We start from the raw sequence: 23,306 nt of genomic DNA, 5'->3' as shown, positions 1-23,306 counted from the left end.
TTAGCTAACCCTTCCCCTAACCCTAACCTTAACCCCTTTAGCTAACCCTTCCCTTGACCCTAACCCTTCCCCTGACCCGAACCTGAACCCTTTAGCTAACTCTTCCCCTAACCCTTTAACCTAACTCCTAACCTTAACCCCTAGCCTAGCTAACATTAGCCACCTAGCTAATTCATTACATATCATATGTACATTTAGCAAATTCATAATATATAATAGGAATTGTAATTTGTAACATATCATACTAAGTGGGTGATGGACATCCACAAATGAATACGTACCATATGAAACGTAACATATCATACTAAATGGAATGTGTCGGATTTACATACAGTATAATACAAAATGCTGTGAGACCAGGTTGTCACACTAGCTGTTTGTTTGTTCCCAGTAACCTGTTTTCAAAGAACACCTCTCAGCCGACATCTATTACCAAAACAGAGCTATTCCTCTGTTCCACAATGTAAATGTCATCCAACTTCCCCCTTATCATGCTGTAGAATAAAAGGATGTTGACATTATAATGGCCTCAAGACAAAGATAACAAACATTCATATTGAAACTGAAAGTCTCAGTAGTGAATTGTTTGCAACAGACACAAGGTAAAGAAAAGGACTCCGTGTGACTGTTTACAGTCTGAGTTGAGAGAAACGGTCAGAGGGGGGAGGGGCTGAACACCGTCTGTGGAAAGTACCGTAAGAATCCACTCCTGACACAGATGTTGGCAAAAGGACAAACATGGCATTTGAAACGACACTTTATACAGCAGCTGGTTTACTGCTATTAATTGAGGTCAGGGGAAGGTGCTGACGGAGTCTTTGGAAAGTACCTCAACCTCCCTGACAAGGAAGGGAAGGTGGAAGGACACAAGCATTGAGATTGAACATTTGAAAACAACACTCTTGTAGACAGCATGGAAAGGCAAATGGTGAGTTGACCCTATTGACTACATCAGGCAAATGGTGAGTTGACTCTATTGACTACATCAGGCAAATGGTGAGTTGACCCTATTGACTACATCAGGCAAATGGTGAGTTGACCCTATTGACTACATCAGGCAAATGGTGAGTTGACTCTATTGACTACATCAGGCAAATGGTGAGTTGACTCTATTGACTACATCAGGCAAATGGTGAGTTGACCCTATTGACTACATCAGGCAAATGGTGAGTTGACCCTATTGACTACATCAGGCAAATGGTGAGTTGACTCTATTGACTACATCAGGCAAATGGTGAGTTGACTCTATTGACTACATCAGGCAAATGGTGAGTTGACCCTATTGACTACATCAGGCAAATGGTGAGTTGACTCTATTGACTACATCAGGCAAATGGTGAGTTGACTCTATTGACTACATCAGGCAAATGGTGAGTTGACTCTATTGACTACATCAGGCAAATGGTGAGTTGACTCTATTGACTACATCAGGCAAATGGTGAGTTGACCCTATTGACTACATCAGGCAAATGGTGAGTTGACTATATTGACTACATCAGGCAAATGGTGAGTTGACCCTATTGACTACATCAGGCAAATGGTGAGTTGACTCTATTGACTACATCAGGCAAATGGTGAGTTGACTATATTGACTACATCAGGCAAATGGTGAGTTGACTATATTGACTACATCAGGCAAATGGTGAGTTGACTATATTGACTACATCAGGCAAATGGTGAGTTGACCCTATTGACTACATCAGGCAAATGGTGAGTTGACTATATTGACTACATCAGGCAAATGGTGAGTTGACTATATTGACTACATCAGGCAAATGGTGAGTTGACCCTATTGACTACATCAGGCAAATGGTGAGTTGACTATATTGACTACATCAGGCAAATGGTGAGTTGACCCTATTGACTACATCAGGCAAATGGTGAGTTGACTCTATTGACTACATCAGGCAAATGGTGAGTTGACTATATTGACTACATCAGGCAAATGGTGAGTTGACTATATTGACTACATCAGGCAAATGGTGAGTTGACCCTATTGACTACATCAGGCAAATGGTGAGTTGACTATATTGACTACATCAGGCAAATGGTGAGTTGACTATATTGACTACATCAGGCAAATGGTGAGTTGACCCTATTGACTACATCAGGCAAATGGTGAGTTGACTCTATTGACTACATCAGGCAAATGGTGAGTTGACTATATTGACTACATCAGGCAAATGGTGAGTTGACTATTGACTACATCAGGCAAATGGTGAGTTGACTATTGACTACATCAAGCAAATGGTGAGTTGACTATTGACTACATCAGGCAAATGGTGAGTTGACTATATTGACTACATCAGGCAAATGGTGAGTTGACTATATTGACTACATACAGCAAATGGTGAGTTGACTCTAATTGACTAGGTACAGCAAATGGTGAGTTGACTCTAATTGACTAGGTACAGCAAATGGTGAGTTGACTATATTGACTACATCAGGCAAATGGTGAGTTGACTCTAATTGACTACATCAGGCAAATGGTGAGTTGACTCTAATTGACTACATACAGCAAATGGTGAGTTGACTCTAATTGACTAGGTACAGCAAATGGTGAGTTGACTCTAATTGACTAGGTACAGAAAATGGCGAGTTGACTCTAATTGACTAGGTACAGCAGTAGTGCATTGTTTTTGATTATTCCAATTACTAATCAGAACCTTCCCAGGGGAAAATGTCAATGTCCTTAATGTTACGCGGAAAGACACAGGAACCCAAGAGCAGACTCAGAGCAGGAAACAGGGATATGGAGAGATATGGAGTGCAGATCTGGGCAAGTTCGGATGTGTTGCAGACAAACCAGATGTGGAGACTCAGGTTGGAGTAGAACAGGGTAAACAGGTCCTGAGGGGAATCCAAGGTAGTGGTGGTGAGATGTGGAACAGGAGACAGAGACTGAGCAATACTGCAATGAGTGGATAAACAGTGTCAGTTAGGGGAAACGGGCACAGCAGAGTAACAGAATCTTGAATAATCACAAATGGCTAGAATCATGAACTGACTGAACGGAGATTACGATCTGGCAGCGTGGAAGTGGCAGGACTGAGTATTTGTAGAGGTCTTGATTATGGAATGGGTTGCAGCTGGTGGGGATCTACTCTGACTCCAGCACACATGTCTCCAACCACACAGGGAGAGGGAGGGAGAGAGAGAGAGAGAGAGAGAGAGAGAGAGAGAGAGAGAGAGAGAGAGAGAGAGAGAGAGAGAGAGAGAGAGAGGAGAGAGAGAGAGAGAGAGAGAGAGAGAGAGGGAGAGAGAGAGAGAGAGAGAGAGAGAGAGAGAGAGAGAGAGAGAGAGAGAGAGAGAGAGAGAGGGAGAGGGGGAGAGAGAGAGAGATATAGAGGGAGAGGGGAGAGAGAGAGATATAGAGGGAGAGGGGAGAGAGAGAGAGAGAGGGGGAGAGAGGGAGAGAGAGAGAGAGACAGAGAGAACGAGAGAGAGAGAGAGACAGCGAGAGAGAGAGAGAGAGAGAGAGAGAGAGAGAGAGAGAGAGAGAGTGTGCAGGGGGAGTAACTGCAGGTCAAGAAGAAACCAGATGAACACCAGAGGGCGTAGCAGGAGCAGATGTGACAATTAATTCACTATTATACAGTCCTGACTGAGATTTGAAAACTGACTTCCCAACCAGTTGTGAATGAAGAGTTGAAGAGTTAAGCCACAACTTTTTAGTTTGGGGAAATGACATATAGAAGGGAATCATGGCACCTCTAACCCACATTACTACAAGTACAATTCCTCATCCTCAAATCCCGTCTTCTGATGCTGGTTTTGTTGTTTAACAGAGGCCAGCGAGTTATGACATGAGTGGACAACGCAGAGCTTTATTGCTAATTGTCAGGGACAAGGAGAAGATGAAGTGTAACCGTTGCAGTTTTGAAGTTGACCGTCAAACAATGGAGAAGTTTTTTGAGGGGTTTGGTTTCCAGTATCGCAGTGTGCTGGACGAAACAGCTCAGGTATGACAAAGGACAGTTCTGTTATTTATTTGATTGATTGTGTAACATGATCTCATTGATCGATCTGTTTATTGGTCAGTTTATTATCTCATTTCAGGAAATGAAGGAGGAAGTAATAAACTTCAGAAACAGCATCAACAGTAGCAGTGGGAACATCAGCTGTGTGTTTGTGGCGACTTCGTCTCACGGACACCGGGACGTCATCATAGGTGCAGATAAAAAGACCCTGGCAGTAAAAGATATAATCGAACCGTTTGGAGACGAGCTGTGTCCCAAGACGAAGGGGAAACCTAAGGTCTTCATCATAGATGCCTGCAGGGGGAGTAAGTTTAAATGTTCCTACCTCGTCTCGTCTTAACACGAAGGCTCAGCATTCCCCAACAGTCCCATTACAAGTCAGAATAGGTTAATCAGCAAGCGTGGTGGAATTGGCTTGGTGTGTCATGCCCATAGGCTGAAGTGAATAGTTGAATGACATTCCCCACGCTTGACAATAGTAAAGGAGGAAGAGACGTTATGGTGATGAGGTAACAATGTAAACATTACCATAGTAATATCTGCTATGTGAGATGGTAGAGACGTGATGAGGTAACAATGTAAACATTACCATAGTAATATCTGCTATGTGAGATGGTAGAGACGTGATGAGGTAACAATGTAAACATTACCATAGTAATATCTGTTATGTGAGATGGTAGAGACGTGATGAGGTAACAATGTAAACATTACCATAGTAATATCTGCTATGTGAGATGGTAGAGACGTGATGAGGTAACAATGTAAACATTACCATAGTAATATCTGCTATGTGAGATGGTAGAGACGTGATGAGGTAACAATGTAAACATTACCATAGTAATATCTGTTATGTGAGATGGTAGAGACGTGATGAGGTAACAATGTAAACATTACCATAGTAATATCTGCTATGTGAGATGGTAGAGACGTGATGAGGTAACAATGTAAACATTACCATAGTAATATCTGTTATGTGAGATAGTAGAGACGTGATGAGGTAACAATGTAAACATTACCATAGTAATATCTGTTATGTGAGATGGTAGAGACGTGATGAGGTAACAATGTAAACATTACCATAGTAATATCTGTTATGTGAGATGGTAGAGACGTGATGAGGTAACAATGTAAACATTACCATAGTAATATCTGTTATGTGAGATGGTAGAGACGTGATGAGGTAACAATGTAAACATTACCATAGTAATATCTGTTATGTGAGATAAAAAGCGATGTGAATTATATTTTATATTACTGGATGAATTTAAGTGACAAGCCATTCAGACGATCCTGATTGATCGTAAACTACATTATACTGACATTTATTTAAAACTGTATTTTATTATTTCACCTTTATTTAACCAGGTAGGCAAAGTGAGAACAAGTTCTCATTTACAACTGCGACCTGGCCAAGATAAAGCAAAGCAGTGTGAAAAAAACAACACAGAGTTACACATCGGATAAACAAACGTACAGTCAATAACACAATAGAAAAGAAAAATCTATGTACAGTGTGTGTAAATGTAGAAGAGTAGGGAGGTAAGGCAATAAAGCCATAGCTAAATAATTACAATTTAACATTAACACTGGAGTGATAGATGTGCAGATGATGATGTGCAAGTAGAGATACTGGGGTGCAAACGAACAAGAGGGTAAGTAATAACATGGGGATGAGGTAGTCGGGTGTGCTATTTACAGATGGGCTGTGTAGAGGTAGTGATCGGTAAGCTGCTCTGACAGCTGATGCTTAAAGTTAGAGGGGGAGATATAAGACTACAGCTTCGGTGATTTATGCAGTTTGTTCCAGTCATTGGCAGCAGAGAACTGGAAGGAAAGGCGACCAAAAGAAGTGTTGGCTTTGAGGGTGACCAGTGAAATATATCTGCTGGAACGCGTGCTACGGGTGGGTGCTGCTATGGTGACCAGTGAGCTGAGATAAGGCGGGGATTTACCTAGCAAATACTTATAGATGGATTTACCTAGCAAATACTTATAGATGATCATTGATATATGCAGAGAAAAGAGTCGTCCCGAGAATTGAACCCTGTGGCACCCCCATAGAGACTGCCAGGGGTCCGGACACCAGTCCGATTTGACACACTGAACTCTATCTGAGAAGTATTTAGTGAACCAGGCGAGGCAGTCATTAGAGAAGCCAAGGCTATTGAGTCTGCCGATAAGAATGCGGTGATTGACAGAGTCAAAAGCCTTGGCCAGGTCGATGAAGACGGCTGCACAGTTACTGTCTTTTATCGATGGAGGTTATGATATGTTTACAAAACCACCTGACTGACCCCCAGTCAACTCCTAAATGCTCCCATCTATAATCATGATACGACTACGTTTACTGTAGGATTAATGGACACTAACTGTTTGCCATGTTTATGTTGAAGGTAACCATGATACTGGAGTTCACTTTGATTCTGCTGCTGATGAAAAACGATCAAAGGAAGCCATGGCCACAAAAGAGTACCGGTCCACTCGGGTGCCACCGTGCATCAATGACATGCTGGTTGCATATGCAGCCATGACAGGTAACTGTACTTGTGTGAAATCTACACACAATACCCCATAATGACATCACAATATCCCATAATGACATCACAATACCCCATAATGACAAAGTGAAAACAAGTTGATACATTTTTGCAAATTTATTAAAAATAAATAGGAAATACCTTATTTACATTGACACAATTGCTATGAGACTGGAAATTGAGCTCAGGTGTATCTTGTTTCCATTGATCATCCTTGAGATGTTTCTACAACTTGATTGGAGTCCACCGTGGTAAATTCAATTGATTTATATATATATATATATAAATTAGCAAAACAATGGGGTGCAGATTGATGAGGAACATTTTTTTTAAACAATTTTTTGAATAAGGCTGTAACACAATGTGAGAGAAGGAAAGTGTGTGTGTGTGTGTGTGTGTGTGTGTGTGTGTGTGTGTGTGTGTGTGTGTGTGTGTGTGTGTGTGTGTGTGTGTGTGTGTGTGTGTGTGTGTGTGTGTGTGTGTGTGTGTGTGTGTGTGTGTGTGTGTGTGTGTGTGGTGTGTGTGTGGGTGTGTGGGTGTGTGTGGGTGTGTGTGTGTGTGCGTGGGTTTGTTTTTGATGTGTGTGTGCGTGCGTGTGTGTGTGTGTGTGTGTGTGTGGTGTGTAAACAGGTGTTGTAATAGTTCTGCAAAAGGACAGGTCATTGACAGATAATGTTCTTCTGATAGATTACGTGGGCATGATGAACAGCACCTTTGGGTCACATATGATTTACAACATTAGTCAAGTGTTTTCCTCACCTGGTGCAGCAGAAGAACATGTCTACAACTTGTTTGTGAAGGTACAGTTCATTCAAAGTGATTTTTTGTTGGCACCTTTATAACATTCGAATCATTGTTAAAGCTATAATCTGGGATTCGGTTCAATTCTTAGTATTACCCATTTGACTCTTGAAGAAAATAACCTCCCAAAAAATACCTCAGAAATGTGTTTTTCCTTTCTTAAACTCAACATGTAAGATTTGATTCCTCCAATGTTTACAAACAACACCAAAAAAAAACAAATCTGGAACAACATTATGCAAATCAAAGACGCTTTCCCGTTAAACTCAACAACCGGCAGCGTGTGATTTCCAGCCTGTATGTAGTGATCAAACTTCAATATGTGAACCCGCAGGCCAACGCAAAGATGGTGGCAACACCCGTAGATGTCACAGTCGATGAAGGGAAGCCGACTCAGAGAACGGAACGTCGTAAAATAATTATGACAATGGAATCCACCCTCAGGAAAACCCTTTACTTGAGAAGCTCAAATGAATCTGGTGTTAAAACTATTGAACAGAAGGGAAGGAAGTAGATTTATTTGAGCTTTCTGTTCTCAGCATTACTTGTTACATGTTATTTCCTTGCTCTATTTGTCTACAAGGTCTTCCCATTGTAATATTACTCCATTTCTTTGGGCATTTTAAGACATTCTTAAACCAGTAGTCAAATAAATAAATAAAATGTACAGATTGTTCAGTGGTCACCAACCTTTAATCTAACACTCAGATGTTGTTGTTTTTGTAAACATGACTTTAAAAAAAAACTTGAGCCTTAACATGAACCAATTAAAGACAGTACTGGAGCATTGGGGTTTGTGCAGTAGGCAAGGCACAATGCATTATCACTGCATATTGGCTGTGCTTAGAATTGCCCTGCCAATGCTGTTCTTCACAGACCATTTTGAAGTATTATATGATAAATGTGTAGGTATGTACATCACCACGTGTTGTATGACATGTGAGACACAGCTGAGTGAGCGTGGTCATTTCTGTTTTACTGGACTGATGGCCTGCAGTCTGAGGGGAGGGAAGAGGCTGCCTCTCACCTGACTCACCGTCTCTCTGCTCTCCCTCCCTCCCTTTAGAAAAGGGGACACAGCTGATGGTGAAACTCAAGAGCGTTATTTTTTGCCTCGTGCACCAACTCATGTTGTTACTCCTGTGACCAGAGGAAGTGAAATATTCCTCCATATTAAAAAGACGAGCCTCTAATAATAACAAGGCAAGTTTATGGGATCACTTTCCTACTCCTTCATAGCAGCTGCAGTGCTGGTTGTAGCGTCAGTGGAAGTAGGATGAAGGTGCATTTTATGGCTTATGAAAGTCGTGAATAACAGCAAACATGAACTTCCTCATAAAAACAGCAGCTCTTTGCTGTCTTCAGTGAGTCTCTCTAGTTGTGGTTTTAAACGTTTTTAAATCTCACGGTGTAAACGTTGCTTTTCGAGGCTTCGGTCTATAGTCTACGGCTCGAGGAAACTGTGCAGACACAGTGATTGGTCAGCGATAGGCCTATAGGTGCACTTCATTTGCTCTCTGGGCCTGCCGGGTAGGCGGAGTTTTACCTTCAGACACAAGAAATGGTTCAGAATGGGAACACTTTGCCTTCCCTGGCGCTAAGGCTGCTGAATCAAGTGCACCTTAAGGCCAACAGTGTCAAACAAAAAAATATATAATATAGTGCTTTATCCACAGAGTTTCTAAACCCAGAGGTTCAACATCGGGAGACTTCTGTGAACACTTGTGAAACAGATGAAACAGACCAGACCGGGGAAACAGACCAGACCAGACCGGGGAAACAGACCAGACCAGACCGGGGAAACAGACCAGACCAGACTGGGGAAACAGACCAGACCAGACCGGGAAACAGACCAGACCAGACCGGGAAACAGACCAGACCAGGGGAAACAGACCAGACCGGGGAAACAGACCAGACCTGGGGAAACAGACCAGACCTGGGGAAACAGACCAGACCGGGGAAACAGACCAGACCGGGGAAACAGACCAGGCCGGGGAAACAGACCAGACCGGGGAAACAGACCAGACCGGGGAAACAGACCAGACCGGGGAAACAGACCAGGCCGGGGAAACAGACCAGACCGGGGAAACAGACCAGACCGGGGAAACAGACCAGACCGGGGAAACAGACCAGGCCGGGGAAACAGACCAGACCTGGGGAACAGACCAGACCGGGGAAACAGACCAGGCCGGGGAAACAGACCAGACCTGGGGAACAGACCAGACCGGGGAAACAGACCAGACCTGGGGAACAGACCAGACCTGGGGAACAGACCAGACCGGGGAAACAGACCAGGCCGGGGAAACAGACCAGACCGGGGAAACAGACCAGACCGGGGAAACAGACCAGGCCGGGGAAACAGACCAGACCTGGGGAACAGACCAGACCGGGGAAACAGACCAGACCTGGGGAAACAGACCAGACCGGGGAAACAGACCAGAACGGGGAAACAGACCAGACCAGACTGGGGAAACAGACCAGACCGGGGAAACAGACCAGACCGGGGAAACAGACCAGACCGGGGAAACAGACCAGACCGGGGAAAACAGACCAGACCAGACCTGGGGAAACAGACCAGACCAGACCTGGGGAAACAGACCAGACCAGACCGGGGGAACAGACCAGACCTGGGGAAACAGACCAGACCAGACTGGGGAAACAGACCAGACCTGGGGAAACAGACCAGACCAGACCGGGGGAACAGACCAGACCTGGGGAAACAGACCAGACCAGACCGGGGAAACAGACCAGACCTGGGAAAACAGACCAGACCAGACCTGGGGAAACAGACCAGACCAGACCTGGGGAAACAGACCAGACCAGACCGGGGGAACAGACCAGACCTGGGGAAACAGACCAGACCTGGGAAAACAGACCAGACCAGACCGGGGAAACAGACCAGACCAGACCTGGGGAAACAGACCAGACCGGGGAAACAGACCAGACTGGGGAAACAGACCAGACCGGGGAAACAGACCAGACCAAACCGGGGAAACAGACCAGACCAGACTGGGGAAACAGACCAGACCAGACCGGGGAAACAGACCAGACCAGACTGGGGAAACAGACCAGACCAGACCGGGGAAACAGACCAGACCTGGGGAAACAGGTCTGGTCCTATCTACACCTCTCACCACTAGACGGCAGCAGATCCATCCTGCTCTCTACACCTCCCACCACTAGAGGACAGCAGATCCTTCCTCCTCTCTACACCTCTCACCACTAGAGGACAGCAGCAGATCCATCCTCCTCTCTACACCTCTCACCACTAGAGGACAGCAGCAGCTCCTTCCTGCTCTCTACACCTCTCACCACTAGAGGGCAGCAGCAGATCCTTCCTCCTCTCTACACCTCCCTCCACTAGAGGACAGCAGCAGATCCTTCCTCCTCTCTACACCTCCCACCACTAGAGGACAGCATCAGATCCATCCTCCTCTCTACACCTCTCACTACTAGAGGACAGCAGCAGATCCATCCTCCTCTCTACAACTCTCACCACTAGAGGACAGCAGCAGATCCATCCTTCTCTCTACACCTCTCACCACTTGAGGACAGCAGCAGATCCATCCTCCTCTCTACACCTCTCACCACTAGAGGACAGCAGCAGATCCTTCCGCCTCTCTACACCTCCTACCACTTGAGGACAGCAGCAGCTCCTTCCTGCTCTCTACACCTCCCACCACTAGAGGACAGCAGATCCTTCCTGCTCTCTACACCTCCCACCACTAGAGGACAGCAGCAGATCCTTCCGCCTCTCTACACCTCCCACCACTTGAGGACAGCAGCAGCTCCTTCCTGCTCTCTACACCTCCCACCACTAGAGGACAGCAGCAGATCCTTCCTCCTCTCTACACCTCCCACCACTTGAGGACAGCAGCAGCTCCTTCCTGCTCTCTACACCTCCCACCACTAGAGGACAGCAGATCCTTCCTGCTCTCTACACCTCCCACCACTAGAGGACAGCAGCAGATCCTTCCTCCTTTCTACACCTCCCACTACTGGAGGACAGCAGCAGTCCCTTCCTCCTATCTACACCTCCCACCACTAGAGGACAGCAGCAGTCCCTTCCTCTTATCTACACCTCTCACCACTAGAGGGCAGCAGCAGCAGCTCCTGTCGTACCTTTCCTGCTTTGTAGAGGCTGAAGTGATCAACAATAGACAGATGGTGTGGCAGCATGGTTTGAAGTTTGACCAATTTATAGCACATGTTCAGGTTTCAGACTCCACATTTGCATAGGGAGTGACGTGACTAATGTTCTGGCCCATCCAGACAAAGGATTGATTTCCCTGCGCTTGTGAAACTCAGCTGTGCAATAGCACATATGAAGAGAATCTAGCATATGCAACAATAGTAGTTTAATCTCGCTGTGATATTCTCATATCATTTAAGAACATTAAAAAATACTAAATCATTTAATAGAATTGAACTAAAACCACTTTCTCTTGGTCACAGACCAATCACTGTGCTTACAGCTGACCTTGTAATGAGTCACAGACCAATCACTGTGCTTACAGCTGACGTAATGAGTCACAGACCAATCACTGTGCTGACAGCTGACCTTGTAATGAGTCACAGACCAATCACTGTGCTTACAGCTGACGTAATGAGTCACAGACCAATCACTGTGCTTACAGCTGACGTTGTAATGAGTCACAGACCAATCACTGTGCTGACAGCTGACGTAATGAGTCACAGACCAATCACTGTGCTTACAGCTGACGTAATGAGTCACAGACCAATCACTGTGCTTACAGCTGACATAATGAGTCACAGACCAATCACTGTGCTTACAGCTGATGTAATGAGTCACAGACCAATCACTGTGCTTACAGCTGACGTAATGAGTCACAGACCAATCACTGTGCTTACAGCTGACGTAATGAGTCACAGACCAATCACTGTGCTTACAGCTGACGTAATGAGTCACAGACCAATCACTGTGTGTTGACAGCTGAAGTTGTAATGAGTCACAGACCAATCACTGTGCTTACAGCTGACGTTGTAATGAGTCACAGACCAATCACTGTGCTTACAGCTGACATAATGAGTCACAGACCAATCACTGTGCTGACAGCTGACATAATGAGTCACAGACCAATCACTGTGCTGACAGCTGACGTTGTAATGAGTCACAGACCAATCACTGTGCTTACAGCTGACATAATGAGTCACAGACCAATCACTGTGCTGACAGCTGACGTTGTAATGAGTCACAGACCAATCACTGTGCTTACAGCTGACATAATGAGTCACAGACCAATCACTGTGCTGACAGCTGACATAATGAGTCACAGACCAATCACTGTGCTTACAGCTGACATAATGAGTCACAGACCAATCACTGTGCTGACAGCTGACGTTGTAATGAGTCACAGACCAATCACTGTGCTTACAGCTGACATAATGAGTCACAGACCAATCACTGTGCTTACAGCTGACATAATGAGTCACAGACCAATCACTGTGCTGACAGCTGACGTTGTAATGAGTCACAGACCAATCACTGTGCTTACAGCTGACATAATGAGTCACAGACCAATCACTGTGCTGACAGCTGACGTTGTAATGAGTCACAGACCAATCACTGTGCTTACAGCTGACATAATGAGTCACAGACCAATCACTGTGCTGACAGCTGACATAATGAGTCACAGACCAATCACTGTGCTTACAGCTGACATAATGAGTCACAGACCAATCACTGTGCTGACAGCTGACGTTGTAATGAGTCACAGACCAATCACTGTGCTGACAGCTGACATAATGAGTCACAGACCAATCACTGTGCTTACAGCTGACATAATGAGTCACAGACCAATCACTGTGCTGACAGCTGATGTAATGAGTCACAGACCGATCACTGTGCTTACAGCTGACATAATGAGTCACAGACCAATCACTGTGCTGACAGCTGACGTTGTAATGAGTCACAGACCAATCACTGTGCTTACAGCTGACATAATGAGTCACAGAACAATCACTGTGCTGACAGCTGACGTTGTAATGAGTCACAGACCAATCACTGTGCTGACAGCTGACGTTGTAATGAGTCACAGACCAATCACTGTGCTTACAGCTGACGTTGTAATGAGTCACAGACCAATCACTGTGCTGACAGCTGACATAATGAGTCACAGACCAATCACTGTGCTGACAGCTGACATAATGAGTCACAGACCAATCACTGTGCTGACAGCTGACGTTGTAATGAGTCACAGACCAATCACTGTGCTGACAGCTGACATAATGAGTCACAGACCAAGACCAGTCAATGTCTATGGCCTTCTCATCAAAAATAATTACGTTCGGGTATGTCTATTTAGGCGGAAATCTACATTTAGCCCGAAAACAAAAACTGGTTCCTGTGTGGAGGTGGAATCATGAGGGCTGGCCAATAGACAGGAAGAAGATTACAGGAAGGGGCTTTGTGTGAAGGTGGAATCATGAGGGCTGGCCAATAGACAGGAAGAAGATTAAAGGAAGGGGCTTTGTGTGGAGTTGGAATAATGAGGGCTGTCCAATAGACAGGAAGAAGATTAAAGGAAGGGGCTTTGTGTGGAGGTGGAATAATGAGGGCTGTCCAATAGACAGGAAGAAGATTACAGGAAGGGGCTTTGTGTGGAGGTGGAATCATGAGGGCTGGCCAATAGACAGGAAGAAGATTAAAGGAAGGGGCTTTGTGTGGAGGTGGAATAATGAGGGCTGTCCAATAGACAGGAAGAAGATTACAGGAAGGGGCTTTGTGTGGAGGTGGAATCATGAGGGCTGGCCAATAGACAGGAAGAAGATTACAGGAAGGGGCTTTGTGTGGAGGTGGAATCACGAGGGCTGTCCAATAGACAGGAAGAAGATTACAGGAAGGGGCTTTGTGTGGAGGTGGAATCACGAGGGCTGTCCAATAGACAGGAAGAAGATTACAGGAAGGGGCTTTGTGTGGAGGTGGAATCACGAGGGCTGTCCAATAGACAGGAAGAAGATTACAGGAAGGGGCTTTGTGTGGAGGTGGAATCATGAGGGCTGGCCAATAGACAGGAAGAAGATTACAGGAAGGGGCTTTGTGTGGAGGTGGAATCATGAGGGCTGGCCAATAGACAGGAAGAAGATTAAAGGAAGGGGCTTTGTGTGGAGGTGGAATAATGAGGGCTGTCCAATAGACAGGAAGAAGATTACAGGAAGGGGCTTTGTGTGGAGGTGGAATCATGAGGGCTGGCCAATAGACAGGAAGAAGATTAAAGGAAGGGGCTTTGTGTGGAGGTGGAATCATGAGGGCTGTCCAATAGACAGGAAGAAGATTACAGGAAGGGGCTTTGTGTGGAGGTGGAATAATGAGGGCTGTCCAATAGACAGGAAGAAGATTACAGGAAGGGGCTTTGTGTGGAGGTGGAATCATGAGGGCTGTCCAATAGACAGGAAGAAGATTACAGGAAGGGGCTTTGTGTGGAGGTGGAATCAGGAGGGCTGGCCAATAGACAGGAAGAAGATTACAGGAAGGGGCTTTGTGTGGAGGTGGAATCACGAGGGCTGGCCAATAGACAGGAAGAAGATTACAGGAAGGGGCTTTGTGTGGAGGTGGAATCACGAGGGCTGTCCAATAGACAGGAAGAAGATTACAGGAAGGGGCTTTGTGTGGAGGTGGAATCACGAGGGCTGTCCAATAGACAGGAAGAAGATTACAGGAAGGGGCTTTGTTAAGGTGAATCACGAAAGACTGTCCAATTGACAGGAAGAAGATTACAGGAAGGGGCTTTGAATAGGTGGAATCATGAGGGCTGGCCAATCTCAGGAAGAAGATTACAGGAAGGGGCTTTGTGTGAGGTGGAATCATGAGGGCTGGCCAATAGACAGGAAGAAGATTACAGGAAGGAGCTTTGTGTGGAGGTGGAATCATGAGGGCTGGCCAATAGACAGGAAGAAGATTACAGGAAGGGGCTTTGTGTGGAGGTGGAATAATGAGGGCTGTCCAATAGACAGGAAGAAGATTACAGGAAGGGGCTTTGTGTGGAGGTGGAATCAGGAGGGCTGGCCAATAGACAGGAAGAAGATTACAGGAAGGAAGTTTGTTTCCTTCCCTCTAGAATAATTGAAATGACCTGATACTATTGAAGTTATACAGTAGGCTGCACAGCAGTTTAGAAAGCAACATGTCTGTACCTGGAACTTCGAAATACACATACTGTTAATGAATCAGAAAGACACGTTGATTTGTAGAGGAAGTAAATGATGAACTCATTGAATAGTACTACACCCACTCATCTCAGGTGCAGACACCAGACACCCAATTCTGATTGATCTCTGATTAGTGATCAATAACAGATGATAATGTACAGGTGGGCTGTAAATAACCCACCCAACTACCTACCTCATCCCCATATTGTTTTTATTTACGTATTTGCTCTTTTGCACACCAGTATTTCTACTTGCACATCTGTCACTCCAGTGTTAATTGCTAGTCTCTGGTCCAGAATCAACATGTTGATTCTTCCTCTGTAGCTGGAGTTTCTGGTCCAGAATCAACATGTTGATGCTTCCTCTGTAGCTGGAGTCTCTGGTCCAGAATCAACATGTTGATTCTTCCTCTGTAGCTGGAGTTTCTGGTCCAGAATCAACATGTTGATTCTTCCTCTGTAGCTGGAGTCTCTGGTCCAGAATCAACATGTTGATTCTTCCTCTGTAGCTGGAGTCTCTGGTCCAGAATCAACATTTTGATTATACCTCTGTAGCTGGAGTTTCTGGTCCAGAATCAACATTTTGATTATTCCTCTGTAGCTGGAGTCTCTGGTCCAGAATCAACATGTTGATTATTCCTCTGTAGCTGGAGTCTCTGGTCCAGACTCAACATGTTGTCCACCATCTCCTAAAGGTGAGTTTGATCTAATCTAATGTATTACTATGTAAGTGTTCAACCAATTGTAAGACTCTGTAAGGTTTTTACTAAGATATAAACTATGTAAGGTTACAACCTAAGGTTTCACTTTGTAACAGCGGAGGCTGCTGAGGGGAGGACGGCTCATAATGATGTCCGGAACGGAGCCGATGGAATGGCATCAAACACCCTGAAACCATGGAAACCATGTGTTGGAATGGCATCAAACACCCGGAAACCATGGAAACCATGTGTTGGAATGGCATCAAACACCCGGAAACCATGGAAACCATGTGTTTGATGTATTTGATTCCATTCCACTGATTCCACTCCAGCCTTTACCACGAGCCCAGTCCTCCCCAGTTAAGGTGCCACCAACCTCCTGTGCTTTGTACTTTTTTAATGTTTTTTTATTTTTAACGTTTGACTTAGTTTGTTTTGTAATAGCATGACCTGAACTGTCCCAAGATGATCCTGGGTATTATCCTGTACTAACGTTAGTGTGAGAGTCACATTCAAAATCATAGCAGGAGGAAATATTGACATTTTGTTAGAGAAAACAGACCTTATTTAACAGATTCTCCAATCCCATGTCACGTCATCCTGCTACTCTGTCCTGGATTCCCCTCCTGACCTGCTTACCCTGTCTCAACCCCTCTCACCCCTCTTAACCCTTGTTCTCCTGTTCCACTCAGGGTAACAGGTTGGGCCCCTTGTTCTCCTGTTCCACTCAGGGTAACAGGTTGGGCCCCTTGTTCCCCTGTTCCACTCAGGGTAACAGGTTGGGCCCCTTGTTCCCCTGTTCCACTCAGGGTAACAGGTTGGGCCCCTTGTTCCCCTGTTCCACTCAGGGTAACAGGTTGGGCCCCTTGTTCTACTGTTCCACTCAAGGTAACAGGTTGGGCCCCTTGTTTTCCTGTTCCACTCAAGGTAACAGGTTGGGCCCCTTGTTCCCCTGTTCCACTCAGGGTAACAGGTTGGGCCCCTTGTTCTACTGTTCCACTCAGGGTAACAGGTTGGGCCCCTTGTTCCCCTGTTCCACTCAGGGTAACAGGTTGGGCCCCTTGTTCTACTGTTCCACTCAAGGTAACAGGTTGGGCCCCTTGTTTTCCTGTTCCACTCAAGGTAACAGGTTGGGCCCCTTGTTCCCCTGTTCCACTCAGGGTAACAGGTTGGGCCCCTTGTTCTACTGTTCCACTCAGGGTAACAGGTTGGGCCCCTTGTTCCCCTGTTCCACTCAGGGTAACAGGTTGGGCCCCTTGTTCCCCTGTTCCACTCAGGGTAACAGGTTGGGCCCCTTGTTCCCCTGTTCCACTCAGGGTAACAGGTTGGGCCCCTTGTTCTCCTGTTCCACTCAGGGTAACATGTTGGGCCCCTTGTTCCCCTGTTCCACTCAGGGTAACAGGTTGGGCCCCTTGTTCTCCTGTTCCACTCAGGGTAACATGTTGGGCCCCTTGTTCCCCTGTTCCACTCAGGGTAACAGGTTGGGCCCCTTGTTCTACTGTTCCACTCAGTGTAACAGGTTGGGCCCCTTGTTCTACTGTTCCACTCAGGGTAACATGTTGGGCCCCTTGTTCTACTGTTCCACTCAGGGTAACAGGTTGGGCCCCTTGTTCTCCTGTTCCACTCAGGGTAACATGTTGGGCCCCTTGTTCTACTGTTCCACTCAGGGTAACAGGTTGGGCCCCTTGTTCTACTGTTCCACTCAGTGTAACAGGTTGGGCCCCTTGTTCTACTGTTCCACTCAGGGTAACAGGTTGGGCCCCTTGTTCTCCTGTTCCACTCAGGGTAACAGGTTGGGCCCCTTGTTCTACTGTTCCACTCAAGGTAACAGGTTGGGCCCCTTGTTCCCCTGTTCCACTCAGGGTAACATGTTGGGCCCCTTGTTCTACTGTTCCACTCAGGGTAACATGTTGGGCCCCTTGTTCTACTGTTCCACTTAGTGTAACAGGTTGGGCCCCTTGTTCCCCTGTTCCCCAGTTCCACTCAGTGTAACAGGCAGGGTGCGGCACCTCGTTTTCTAGAGACTTTGATGAACTGGAAACAGATTGAGTCAGTAATTGGGCCGTGTTAATACTGAGGGCCTATATTTAGAAGAAGATGCTTGAAATATTTATGTTCTATCTAGTGACTAAAGTAGTTCCTAGTGATTGAATAACTTTTGATTAAATCATTGTTGTCGACCCAGTGACCCGTCCACCACCCATCCTCTTCAGAGGACACATATATTTCTAGTTTTTTTTTTACAGCTTTTCTGCTACTTATACATACATTTCACAGACACATTTCACAGACACATTTCACAGACACATTTCACAGACACATTTCACAGACACATTTCACAGATACATTTCACAGACACATTTCACAGATACATTTCACAGACACATTTCACAGACACATTTCACAGACACATTTCACAGACACATTTCACAGACACATTTTACAGACACATTTCACAGACACATTTCACAGACACATTTCACAGACACATTTCACAGACACATTTCACAGACACATTTCACAGACACATTTCACATACACATTTCACAGACACATTTCACAGACACATTTCACAGACACATTTCACAGACACATTTCACAGACACATTTCACAGACACATTTCACAGACACATTTCACAGACACATTTCACAGATACATTTCACAGACACATTTCACAGACACATTTTACAGACACATTTCACAGACACATTTCACAGACACATTTCACAGATACATTTCACAGACACATTTCACAGACACATTTCACAGACACATTTCACAGACACATTTCACAGACACATTTCACAGACACATTTCACAGACACATTTCACAGACACATTTCACAGATACATTTCACAGACACATTTCACAGACACATTTTACAGACACATTTCACAGACACATTTTACAGACACATTTCACAGACACATTTCACAGACACATTTCACAGACACATTTTACTTTTATATACAGCGAATCACATAACAATAATACATGACTGAACATCAGCTCTTTAATCCCGCCCTTCAGCCCATCCCACCTATCAATAGACCTCAGCTCTTTAATCCCGCCCCTCAGCCCATCCCACCTATCACCATAGACCTCAGCTCTTTAATCCCGCCCCTCAGCCCATCCCACCTATCACCATAGACCTCAGCTCTTTAATCCTGCCCCTCAGCCCATCCCACCTATCACCACAGACCTCAACTCTTTAATCCCGCCCCTCAGCCCATCCCACCTATCACCACAGACCTCAGTTTTTAATCCCGCCCCTCAGCCCATCCCACCTATCACCACAGACCTCAGCTCTTTAATCCCGCCCCTCAGCCCATCCCACCTATCACCATAGACCTCAGCTCTTTAATCCCGCCCCTCAGCCCATCCCACCTATCACCATAGACCTCAGCTCTTTAATCCCGCCCCTCTGTCACTCTCAGCCCATCCCACCTATCACCATAGACCTCAGCTCTTTAATCCCGCCCCTCAGCCACTCTCAGCCCAACCCACCTATCACCACAGACCACCCCTCAACCTCTCAGCCCATCCCACCTATCACCACAGACCACCCCTCAACCTCTCAGCCCATCCCACCTATCACCACAGACCACCCCTCAACCTCTCAACCCATCCCACCTATCACCACAGACCACCCCTCAACCTCTCAGCCCATCCCACCTATCACCACAGACCACCCCTCAACCTCTCAACCCATCCCACCTATCACCACAGACCACCCCTCAGCCACTCTCAGCCATCCCACCTATCACCACAGACCACCCCTCAACCTCTCAGCCCATCCCACCTATCACCACAGACCACCCCTCAACCTCTCAGCCCATCCCACCTATCACCACATACCACCCCTCAACCTCTCAACCCATCCCACCTATCACCACAGACCACCCCTCAACCTCTCAACCCATCCCACCTATCACCACAGACCACCCCTCAACCTCTCAACCCATCCCACCTATCACCACAGACCACCCCTCAACCTCTCAACCCATCCCACCTATCACCACAGACCACCCCTCAACCTCTCAACCCATCCCACCTATCACCACAGACCACCCCTCAACCTCTCAGCCCATCCCACCTATCACCACAGACCACCCCTCAACCTCTCAACCCATCCCACCTATCACCACAGACCACCCCTCAACCTCTCAACCCATCCCACCTATCACCACAGACCACCCCTCAACCTCTCAGCCCATCCCACCTATCACCACAGACCACCCCTCAACCTCTCAGCCCATCCCACCTATCACCACAGACCACCCCTCAACCTGTCAGCCTATCCCACCTATCACCACAGACCACCCCTCAACCTCTCAACCCATCCCACCTATCACCACAGACCACCCCTCAACCTCTCAGCCCATCCCACCTATCACCACAGACCACCCCTCAACCTCTCAGCCCATCCCACCTATCACCACAGACCACCCCTCAACCTCTCAGCCTATCCCACCTATCACCACAGACCACCCCTCAACCTCTCAACCCATCCCACCTATCACCACAGACCACCCCTCAACCTCTCAGCCCATCCCACCTATCACCACAGACCACCCCTCAACCTCTCAGCCCATCCCACCTATCACCACAGACCACCCCTCAACCTCTCAACCCATCCCACCTATCACCACAGACTACCCTCAACCTCTCAACCCATCCCACCTATCACCACAGACCACCCCTCAACCTCTCAACCCATCCCACCTATCACCACATACCACCCTCAACCTCTCAGCCATCCCACCTATCACCACAGACCACCCCTCAACCTCTCAACCCATCCCACCTATCACCACAGACCACCCCTCAACCTCTCAACCCATCCCACCTATCACCACAGACCACCACTCAACCTCTCAACCCATCCCACCTATCACCACAGACCACCCCTCAACCTCAGCCCATCCCACCTATCACCACAGACCACCACTCAACCTCTCAGCCTATCCCACCTATCACCACAGACCACCCCTCAACCTCTCAGCCATCCCACCTATCACCACATCCACCCCTCAACCTCTCAGCCATCCCACCTATCACCACAGACCACCCCTCAACCTCTCAGCCCATCCCACCTATCACCACAGACCACCCCTCAACCTCTCAGCCTATCCCACCTATCACCACATACCACCCCTCAACCTCTCAACCTATCCCACCTATCACCACAGACCACCCCTCAACCTCTCAACCTATCCCACCTATCACCACATACCACCCCTCAACCTCTCAGCCCATCCCACCTATCACCACAGACCACCCCTCAACCTCTCAGCCCATCCCACCTATCACCACAGACCACCCCTCAACCTCTCAGCCCATCCCACCTATCACCACAGACCACCCCTCAACCTCTCAGCCCATCCCACCTATCACCACAGACCACCCCTCAACCTCTCAGCCCATCCCACCTATCACCACAGACCTCGTTTGGTTTCCATATATTTTACAAACTGTTCTGTGATGTTTCAAATGAATTAGTTTACCTTTCTAATGGTATATTATCCACAGATTGTGAGCTAAAGATGAACACCTTTCCTACCAGTATTATAATATTATGTGTTGACTGACTATGTTGTTCCAGATCGCCCAACGCTGCCATTGGTAACGTTCATTTGAAGTGAGTGTTGTGATGTTTTTAACCATTACTGAACCTGTGACCAGTAACACGGAGGCAACGCCAGAATAAATGATTTAGTGATTCTGTCTCTTCTCATCCAAATCTACCGAGCTGAGATTGTTGTATTCCCCATCTGTTTAACTTTCTGTTCATTTGGAATAATCATTTAAATGGATGTTCCTGTTGGATATAATTATTATAGTTTTCATTAGAATGGCCATAATAAATAGATGCAGAGATAATGGACGGCCTTGTTCTAGTCCTCTTAACAGCTCTATACTTTCTGAGAGGTAACCATTATATACTATTTTACACCTGGGGCTATTCTCCCCCCTCTCGCTCTTCCCCCTCTCCCCCTCTCTCTATCCCTTTCTTCTCTCTCTACCCCCCTCTCTCTCACTCTCCCCCTCTCCCCTTCCCCCACTCTCTCCATCCCTCTCTTCTCTCTCTCTATCCCCCACTCTCTCTCTTTCTCTCTCTGCCCCTTTCTGTCTCCCTTTCCCCATTCCCCTCCTCTTTCTCTCTCTCCCCCCTCTCTATTTTTCTCTCTCCCTCATCACTATCTCACCCCTCCTCTCTTTCTCTTTCTCTCTCTCTCTCAAACACTCTCTCAAACACTCTCTCTCTCTCTCTCTTTCTCTCTCTCCCCCCTCTCTCCTTTTCTCTCTCCCTCATCACTATCTCACCCCTCCTCTCTTTCTCTTTCTCTCTCTCTCTCAAACACTCTCTCAAACACTCTCTCTCTCTCTCTCTCTCTCTCTCTCTCTCTCTCTAACTTGATACAGATTAAATCAGTGTTCCTAAATGATAATCCGGTATAATCCAGCCAACAGGCCTTTGATCGACTGATAGCTGACATGTTTAGGTTTAGATTTGGGCCATTTGTAGATCACTGCTTGGAATTCTTGTCATAATTTGTATTGAAGTTTTTCATCCATAACGTCTGTTCACGGACTTTACTGGAAGTCAAACAGTGAGCTGTTTTAATATGTCACTTCCTTTAAACCGTTGTACTGCACCTTGTCTGTACTCATTTCTGTAATCAACACAACATATTTTTTTACAGATAATGACGTTTAATAATAAAACCAAATATGATTATTCAAATCTTGTGATAAAGACTGGTTGTCACACACAGAACAGTCACTTCAATCAAATCATCGGATGGATGGATAAGTATATAACAACACCATAGAGGGGGAAAGAACATTATGTAATCATTCTAGGAGTCATATGACCCGCCCCCTTCTCTCTCTCTCTCTCTCTCTCTCTCTCTCTCTCTACTTCCCTCTCTCTCTCTCTACTTCCCTCTCTCTCTCTCTCTACTTCCCCTCTCTCTCTCTCTCTACTTCCCCTCTCTCTCTCTCTCTCTCTACTTCCCCTCTCTCTCTCTCTCTACTTCCCTCTCTCTCTCTCTCTACTTCCCCTCTCTCTGCCTCTCTCTCTCTCGCTCTACTTCCCCTCTCTCTGCCTCT

The 23,306-nt window shown here is 46.4% G+C and overlaps 1 protein-coding gene and 3 long non-coding RNA genes across 103 annotated transcripts in view; 3 read left to right on the top strand and 1 right to left on the bottom strand.

Annotated features, from left to right (window-relative positions):
* Positions 1–249: 249 nt before the first annotated feature.
* Positions 250–23,306, top strand: part of LOC118380463 (caspase-14-like) — a 26,469-nt gene continuing 3,412 nt past the window's right edge. Inside the window, exons 1-10 of one of the 50 annotated variants that reach the window (XM_052510346.1) lie at positions 250–928; positions 3,789–3,962; positions 4,060–4,285; positions 6,374–6,514; positions 7,205–7,317; positions 16,088–16,181; positions 16,304–17,004; positions 17,161–17,199; positions 17,278–17,511; positions 17,902–17,966. In XM_052510346.1, the coding sequence (XP_052366306.1) occupies positions 914–928; positions 3,789–3,962; positions 4,060–4,285; positions 6,374–6,514; positions 7,205–7,317; positions 16,088–16,181; positions 16,304–16,485 (945 nt within the window). In that variant the 5' untranslated portion in view covers positions 250–913 and the 3' untranslated portion in view covers positions 16,486–17,004; positions 17,161–17,199; positions 17,278–17,511; positions 17,902–17,966. The other 49 variants (XM_052510344.1, XM_052510336.1, XM_052510337.1 and 46 more) reach the window with 49 other exon arrangements.
* Positions 4,294–5,920, top strand: LOC127925450 (uncharacterized). Of its 2 annotated transcripts, none has more exons than XR_008121089.1 (3): positions 4,294–4,611; positions 4,673–4,916; positions 4,978–5,920. It is a non-coding gene; the product is annotated as an uncharacterized LOC127925450 (long non-coding RNA). The 2 variants fall into 2 exon arrangements; XR_008121090.1 differs by having other exon boundaries at positions 4,673–4,794; positions 4,856–4,980.
* Positions 13,844–16,081, top strand: LOC127925451 (uncharacterized). 2 transcript variants are annotated; one of them, XR_008121091.1, is made up of 3 exons: positions 13,844–14,134; positions 14,639–14,701; positions 15,137–16,081. It is a non-coding gene; the product is annotated as an uncharacterized LOC127925451 (long non-coding RNA). The 2 variants fall into 2 exon arrangements; XR_008121092.1 differs by lacking the exon at positions 13,844–14,134 and adding an exon at positions 14,158–14,386.
* Positions 18,721–23,043, bottom strand: LOC127925449 (uncharacterized). Of its 49 annotated transcripts, none has more exons than XR_008121054.1 (5): positions 21,480–23,043; positions 21,312–21,353; positions 20,956–21,064; positions 19,951–20,832; positions 18,721–19,907 (listed from the first exon to the last, which is right to left on the bottom strand). It is a non-coding gene; the product is annotated as an uncharacterized LOC127925449 (long non-coding RNA). The 49 variants fall into 49 exon arrangements; XR_008121064.1 differs by having other exon boundaries at positions 21,522–23,043; XR_008121061.1 differs by having other exon boundaries at positions 21,564–23,043.

The sequence above is a fragment of the Oncorhynchus keta genome, unplaced genomic scaffold (assembly GCF_023373465.1).
Source record: "Oncorhynchus keta strain PuntledgeMale-10-30-2019 unplaced genomic scaffold, Oket_V2 Un_contig_5586_pilon_pilon, whole genome shotgun sequence".
Classification (NCBI taxonomy): domain Eukaryota; kingdom Metazoa; phylum Chordata; class Actinopteri; order Salmoniformes; family Salmonidae; genus Oncorhynchus; species Oncorhynchus keta.
Note: the sequence above shows the minus strand (reverse complement) of the source record. Positions and strands in the feature narration are given on the sequence as shown.